Source organism: Seriola lalandi, unplaced genomic scaffold (genome assembly GCF_002814215.2).
Source record: "Seriola lalandi dorsalis isolate HSWRI2012SDOR001 ecotype SW California unplaced genomic scaffold, Sedor1 jcf7180002054885, whole genome shotgun sequence".
NCBI classification, from domain to species: domain Eukaryota; kingdom Metazoa; phylum Chordata; class Actinopteri; order Carangiformes; family Carangidae; genus Seriola; species Seriola lalandi.
The window spans coordinates 2,429,348-2,437,445 of NW_019525437.1; the positions used below are offsets into that span (position 1 = coordinate 2,429,348).

Here is an 8,098-nt window from a genome sequence, read left to right on the forward strand (position 1 = left end):
ATCGCTGCAAATCTGCTGACCAACACAATACACACACACACACACACAACACACACACACACACACACACACAACACACAAGAATAGGGAAAGGGTGTGAGCATCTGTGAATACATTTGTGTCTGTCTGTGTGTGTGTATGTGAGTATATGAATATATACTGTACCTATATAGTGCATGTGTGTGTGTGTGCGTGCATGTGTGTGTGTTGCACCAGCTCAGCTCTGTACTACCACAGAAACATTTTTTATTTCCTCACAGCTAAAATATTAAATAGAGAAGAAAGTTAAAAGTCAGTTTTTGCTCTTTGCACCGAACAGAGCAGAGTTACAGAACTACACACCTACAGAGTTAAAGAAATACACACCTACAGAGTTAAAGAAATACACACCTACAGAGTTAAAGAAATACACACCTACAGAGCTACACACCTAGAGAGTTACAGAGCTACACACCTACAGAGCTACACACCTATAGCTACAGAGTTCTGACACTGGAGAAAGGACCAGTTCAAAACCAGTATGAAACCAGTTATACAAAAAACTGTCTGTCTGTCTGGATGTGTGTTAAGACAAGAACTGCACAACAATGAAAATATAATCCAAATCTCAGGAGCTGCGTTTTGTTTGATAAAAGTAAAATATGTCACATTGTTGTGCATTGTTAGCACCAGTGTTGTGTTGCCACAGAGACGCCCCAGACTACAAATCATCTTCTCCGGACGTAAAGGAATATGTTTGGTACAAGACCAACAAAGTCACACCATCACTATTTATATTTTTTTATAATTTTACCATTTCAACTGAAATTGCAATTGCATATCATAATATCTGCCAAAATAACCATAATAGGATTTTTTTGCATATCGTGCAGTCCCAGTTAAGACAGCTGGAAATGTCAAATTAAATACCACAGACACAGATAATAAGAACACTGTAGAATGACTGCAGTGATACTAGAGGAGACAAACAACCACAAATATTCAGGACACTCTATATAAACCTGCTACTGAGCCGAGCCTGTCAATCACACGATATGTTAATTAACAACATTTCCTCACTGTGTTAACTGGAAACAGAATCTGCTGGATGTGAACGCAGCTTGTAGAAAACAGAGGTGAAAGTGGAGGAGCAGCCTCAGCTCAGGAGCAGAGACAGAGAGAGAGCTGAACGCAGCTAAACACACTCAGCAGCATTAACATGAGCTCCACCTGCACCAGCTGCAACATGGAGACAGTACCGGGCCTCACTGCAGGATGAACAGTTTTACTGCTGGTACTTTTGTACTTTTCTGGACTAGTTCTGAATGCAGTACTTTCACTAACATAGTATTTCTTCACTGTGGTGTCAGAACTTTTACTTTAGTGGAGACCTGCAGTCAGTTCAGACACTCCACTTCCTCTGAGTGTGTGCGTGTTCCTGGTGCCCTCATCACACACACACACACACACACACACACACACACACACACACACACACACTACTGCAGTATGAATGTGTGTGTGTGAATAAGTGACTATGTGAGATAGCGTTTGCAAGCGCAGTGGCATGCATCTGATCAAGCAGTGTGTGTGTGTGTGTGTGTGTGTGTGTGTGTGTGTGTGTGATCAATGACTCTTTGATCAGGGGTCTCTGTGTGTGCTGACAGGCACTTTACATCGCCTATTGTTAGCGGTGGCCGATCGACAGACTCATATAGATCCCACTGCGCTCTCTGTCACTCTCTCTCTCTCTCTCTCCTGCATGTCGGCACTTTTTAAAGGTCACGTTCGTCCCTCGTTCTCTCTTTCATTCTCTCTCTCTCTCCTGTCCCCTCTGTCTATCACACGTCTATCTCATCCCTCCCTCCCTCTCTGTCTCCGCCCCCCTATCTCTGATATTTCCTTTTTTATTAAATGACTTCAGAGAGAGAAAGGCAGCTGATTGGTCGAAGCTGATGATGTAACAGATGACAGATGATGTCATAAATAACAAAACTATGTTTAATATCAGTGTCAGTGGAAAAACCAGGAAGAAACATGATGTAAATCCAGTTAAATTAAAACTGCAGTAATTGATCTGATACAGATTACATGACTCATTATGTTGGACATTTTTGTGCTGTGTGTGTGTGTGTGTTTGTGTGTGTGTGTGTGTGTGTGTGTGTGTGTGTGTGTGTGTGTGTGTGCGTGTGTGTTCATTAAGCTGAGCAGCGTCTGCTCTGGTCTGGAGGAATCACATTAGATCCACTATCGATGACAGATCTGCAATCCAATCACTGCTCTACCTCGCTCTTTCCAAGAGAAAGAGAGCGAGAGAGAGAGCAAAAGAGAGAGAGAGAGAGAGAGAGAGCGAGAGAGAGTGAACTTACTCTGTGAGACTCGTACTAGCTCGGCCACTGTGAAGACTCCAGGTGTGACGAAGCTGTCCTGAAAACCCAGGTGACCTGTGACAGAGAGGTTGATATCATAAATAAATAACTTTATTGATTATGGCAGTATCATTATTATTATTGACAGTCAAACAGTAAAACAGTAAAAGGAGAAGCAGAAGTAGTAACAGAAGTCATATTACTAGTAACAGCAGCAACAGTAGATCTCTGATTTCTCTCTCTGAGTGACACAGGAAAACTGATGCGTGCTTTTATATCCATCAACCAGCTTCAGCTGATTCAGAATTGTGCTGCCTGAGTTCTGACCACGACCAGAAGGAGAGAAGCTCTTCATGGTCCTGCACTGGCTTACATGTCCCACAGTCTGTGAGTGGTTCCGAAGTGCAGGACTAAAACCTGTGGTGAGGTTTTTTTTTTTACTTTTATGCTGCGAGCCGATGGAACGGTCTGACCTGAGAGCAGCTGAAGTGTTGAAATTTTCAAACATAAACTCAGAATGTTCCTCTTCAGCCTGGCTTTTAATTAAAAATGATTTTTAGTCATTAGTCACTTTATTCTATTCACTTATTTTATTGTAATTATGTTCTAAATTGTAATTTTTTTCTATTTTATTTGCTCTTTGTCTATCTCTTATTAAGTTTATGTTTTTTTTGTTTGCTAATGTTATCATATCATATATGATATCATCTATTTCATTGTATCTCATCAGCTTTCTTAATTAATTTGTCCTTTTCTTCTTAGCTCATCAGTTTGTGACGTTCTTTGAACTGCACTAACTTGTATGAAAAGTGCTGTACAAATAAAGTGATTGAATGATTGATTGATTGATGATAGTAACAGTATCAGCAGTAGTACCAGTAGTAAAGATAAGAAACTGTACTCTACTATTTCTTTGCTGATGTCTTTGATTGTCATACAACCACGACAGGATGAAGTATTTTTCTGGTCCCAATATGTCCAACAGAGTGAGACGCCTTCTGTCTAGTGGATCGCATCAAATCGAATTTGGAAGCAGCATTCTCCCAGATTAACTTTCATTAATATCAGATGAATAATTTAAGACGATTGAACCAGGAACTTCATTATTTGGATCATGAAGCCTGTGTCAGGTTTAGTTTAGTTCAATGTGTCAGAGTCATGTTCCTGATCACAAGTAGTCAGGTTTATTAGTCACAGTATCAGCAGTACTACCAGAGCAGTAATATCAGTAGTAAAGGCAAAGGTAGCTGTAGTAGTAGTCATGGCAGCACTAACAGTAGTATCAGTAGTAGTAGTAACAGTAGAAGTAGTTGTAGTAGAAGTATCAGTGGGGAAGTGAAGTACAGCTGAGAAGTGGAAGCTTCTGTTTCCCAACAAGGATAATCACTGCCAGCTGGGAGTGTTTCTGTGTGTGTGTGTGTGTGTGTGTGTGTTGTGTATAAGACCTTGACCCTGGAGTTCAGCTACGTGCCGGTAGACACACACACACACACACACACACACACACACACACACACACACACACACACACACACACACAGATAAAACCAGAGAGGATATCCTCTCTCATACACACACTCTGACATTCATCAACACACATACACTTAAAAAATCTGTCACACACACTTCCCTGATCCAGACAAACAACTTCCACTGTGGTGTGTGTGAGTGTGTGTGTGTGTGTGTGTGTGTGTGTGTGTGAGTGTGTGTGTCTGTAATAAAACCACAGCCTCTCTCTGTCTGACCACCAGGGTCAAACGCAGGTCACCCTCAGTGCGTGTGTGTGTTTACACTGTGTATATGTGTGTTTATAGATTACAACATCTACAGGAGAGTGTGTGTGTGTGTGTGTGTGTGTGTCTCTCTCTCTCTCTCTCTCTCACCGTTCTCTGGCTGCTCCTTGATATCAGATTCGCTGGCCTGGTTGGGGCTCTCTGATTGGCTGGCTTCTGGAGGGAGAAACAGATAAACACGTATGAGGACGAGCCAAACAACAACTGTAATAAAAACACCTGATAACATGTTAAATACACTGTTCACCCACACACCCACACACACACACACACAGAAGCTCGCAAATGTTGTTTTAAAGTCACACCAGCGAGATCAAAGTCAGTTACAAAAATATATTTAATGTAGAGACATTTACGCTCTCAGTGATGATGTGTCATTATATACACACATTTTCAGTTTGTTTGTTTGTTTGTGTGTTTGTCAGCAGGATTACTTTAAAACGTTCTGAACCGATTTAATTCGTTTATTTGGTGGAGGGACGGATCATGGACCAGGGAAGGACCTGATCCGGATCATTTCCTGCGATTTAGGATTTTCTCCTCTGCATTCTGGTGCAGGTTTTTTGACCCTGGTGTTGGTGAAGGTCTGAACTCTACTGAGAACATTTTCTATACTTTTCTTTGACTGTTTCCTGTTTTATTCTGCTCCTCGGTTTATTGTTTTAAATTGTAAACGGACTTCTCAGGCCTGATCACATGACCTGATCAATTACAGGTTGTAAAAACAAAAACATAGTGGACGTGATTCAGGCTGAAGACTTTATCGTTAAACAAATGGATCATTCATTCTTGTTTTTCAGGAGATGAAGCTGAGTGATTCACAGAGCAGCTCAATAACACACTACTACTACTACACTCTGTGTGTTTGTGTGAGTGTGTGTGTGTGTGCGTGCGGTGGGACGCCTGTATTGATCTCCATACCACAAGACTTGGGTTTCACCTGGTGTCACAAACACAGCAGACTCTACCTGCTGCAGCAGACACACTGAAGTATGAAACAATAAAACACTGAGTATCTGAAGAAGAACGTTTACATCCACAGTGAGAGTGATGCAGGTCGACCCCGTGTCAGCTGCTTATCTGAACACACCGACACGGGTTAAAGGTGGGTCTGATGCTGTGGTGGCTTTAGTGGCAGGTAAAAACGATGGTGTTTTACAATGAAAATAATCTCCATCCAGACTATCACACCTGAAAACACACATCACATGACCATTCACATACACTGGGCATGTGCGGGCCGGTGTAAACAGGAAGTAAATTGACTACTCTGCAGGTGGTTAGTTACAGTAAATCCTCTGAAGGAATGGATGTAAGTGAACAACAGCTGCTAGCAAACAACAACAAGGTCAGTAACACTGTGATTCATTATCATGTTGTATTCACCACTGGTAGTCCAGGCTGAGAGCCAATCAGGAGGGGCCGTGGGTGTGACATCGTCGTTTACAAAGTCTCTCAGTTTCTGTCCATCCAGACTACATCACAACCCCAGAGTTTTCAAAATAAAACACAACCCCAGAGTTTTCAAAATAAAACACAACCCCAGAGTTTTCAAAATAAAACACAACCCCAGAGTTTTCAAAATAAAACACAACCCCAGAGTTTTCAAAATAAAACACAACCCCAGAGTTTTCAAAACTCTCTGTTTCTCTCTCAAAAACTCCAGTCGTGGGACGAGAGGAAGAAACGTAGGAAGAGAGCTACGTTTTAAAACGAAAACATAGTAGTGTGGACTTAGCCTGAGAGTGGAAACTAATTACCTGACTCCCCAGAGAAAGAGAGGGAGTCAGGGAGAGTGAGAGAGAGAAAGAGAGAGAGAGAGAGTTTGTTTGTGTTTGTAAACTTTATTCTGTACTCATGTAAAACAGTTCTGTCAAATGCAGTGATGTTAACGATCAGATTCTGGGTTAATGCAGCTTCACACACTCAGTAAACCCTTATTTATTGTTATTACTATATAAACTACTGCAATGCAAATATATTATGAGCTTATCATCAGTTTTATAGATAAACTTAATATCTGAACAGCAACTAGTGACACACTCACTCACACAGCAATGCAGAGCTACACATACCACAGACAGACGCAGAGGTCAAGTAAAGTCAAATGTATTTACATTTATTTCCTTTAAAAACTAACTTCTCCAGACTGTGGCGTCTCCACACGTCTGGTGTGAAATGTTGATGAGTCAGTATCGCATCAGGCTGAGCGAGTCTGAGCAGCACACAGCGCCGAGCCAGCCGACACAGTCACATGTGAATAAATCAGCCTGAAACTGAAGCCGTTGCTCTGCTCGTCACCGTCACTCCGGAGGAGACTTTGTGAAATGTGTTGCGTCCTCGTCTCTGCTTTGTGAACGCAGCCTGTTTCTCTCTGTGCCTGCCTCTGTTTGTTTCCCAGCATGCTCTCTGCTCCGATGCAGCTCCCGCTCCTACAAATGATTTAGCGGCTTCAGGAGCATCGATCGGCCGCGCTGCAGATAAAATAGGCGGGGAGTGGAAGAAATATTACCCATCATCCCCCCCGGAGCCGGCCGCCGGGGCCATGACTCAGGACCGGACTGAGATGGATGGAACTGAGTCAGGTTGGGTTTTATTGGGACGTCCAGTAAAGTGAAACTTTTTAATTATGATAAAATGTAGTTATCAAACTGCCAGAGGAGACGAGCTGCGTCTGAAACTTTCTCTACGTTCTTTCACACGACAACTGTAATAAACAGGAACACAGGATTTATGAGGTTTCATTCATGATGGGAAAGTGTTAAGTAAACTGTGTGTGTGTGTGTCAGATTAACAAGCAGGAAGAAAAGGCGGCAAAAAACAGACGAGGTTTAACACTGAAAGAAGTGATGTGGTTTCAGGATCTACAATGTTATGCTTGTTGTTTTTTGTTGTGTTGTGTGTGTTGTGTTGTGTGTGTTGTGTTGTGGCTGTTGTGTGTGTTGTGTTGTGGCTGTTGTGTGTTGTGTTGTGTGTGTGGGTGTGTGTGTGTGTTGTGGTTGTTGTGCTGTGTTGTGTGTGTGTGTGTTGTGTGTTTATTATTTGTATTCAGGCTTTTACAGTTCTGTTCGACATATTTATTTATTTCAAATTTTAATTTGAGGATAAAAACCTCCGATCTTCCTCAGATTCAACAGATGTAGAAATTTAACAAAAATAAATCCATAAATAATAATGATAATAATAAAATGAAATAATCCTAGAGACAAAATACTCAAGATAACATTAAACCACACACACTTCGTCACTGTTAGAAGGACTTAAATAAATGAACACTGCCACCTAATGATGTGTTGTCTCAGTCTCTTGATGTTTAAATTGTTTCTCTATAAAACTGGTCTGTAAACTGTTTTTAAAAAGTGATGTAAATAAATGTAAATAAACTTGTTGTGAAAAGAAAAACTACCCAGAAAAAAAAATGATGGTGAAGTTTTCTTCTGCTTTGGTGCCTGATTTAAAACTCACTGAATCAAGGCAGAAGAAGTTAAATCAGCTGATTTCACCAGAGACAAAATTCAACTAAAAACATCCAGAGTCAGGACTCAAAGACTCCAGATCCAGATCAGTTCTACTCCAGACCTGAACCAGGTCTTTGTTTGCTCCGCACTTGATTTACATTAGTGAGTTAACAGGTAAAAAGTTTCTCTCTTCATGTGGTTTATAACAAGGTGATCAGTCGTTACTCTCAGACTTGTCACTGTGAGCTTCAGTTGCACAATTACATTTCTAGAAAAACATAAACTTTTTTCAGTGAGAAACCCCCCCTCCACACACACACACACACAGAGAGAGAGAGAGAGACACAGACACAGCGCAGCATTTATCAGCCTTGTTTTGCATGCTGTTCACTGTGTCTGTTCGCTTCAGCAGCTTAAAACAAAGAGCATCAGGCTGAAACCACGGCAACCAGGGGAAAGGGGGGTGGGGAGGTGTGTGAGGGGTGAGGGGTGAGGGGTG

The 8,098-nt window shown here is 41.6% G+C and overlaps 1 protein-coding gene across 1 annotated transcript in view; it reads right to left on the reverse strand.

Moving 5' to 3' along the window:
* Window positions 1-8,098, reverse strand: part of nfia (nuclear factor I/A) — a 127,807-nt gene that overhangs the window by 35,606 nt on the left and 84,103 nt on the right. Inside the window, exons 3-4 of the mRNA XM_087179986.1 lie at window positions 4,232-4,297; window positions 2,349-2,423 (exon numbers count right to left, since the gene is read on the reverse strand). Of these exons, the coding sequence (XP_087036112.1) occupies window positions 2,349-2,423; window positions 4,232-4,297 (141 nt within the window). The remainder of the gene's footprint in view (window positions 1-2,348; window positions 2,424-4,231; window positions 4,298-8,098) is intronic.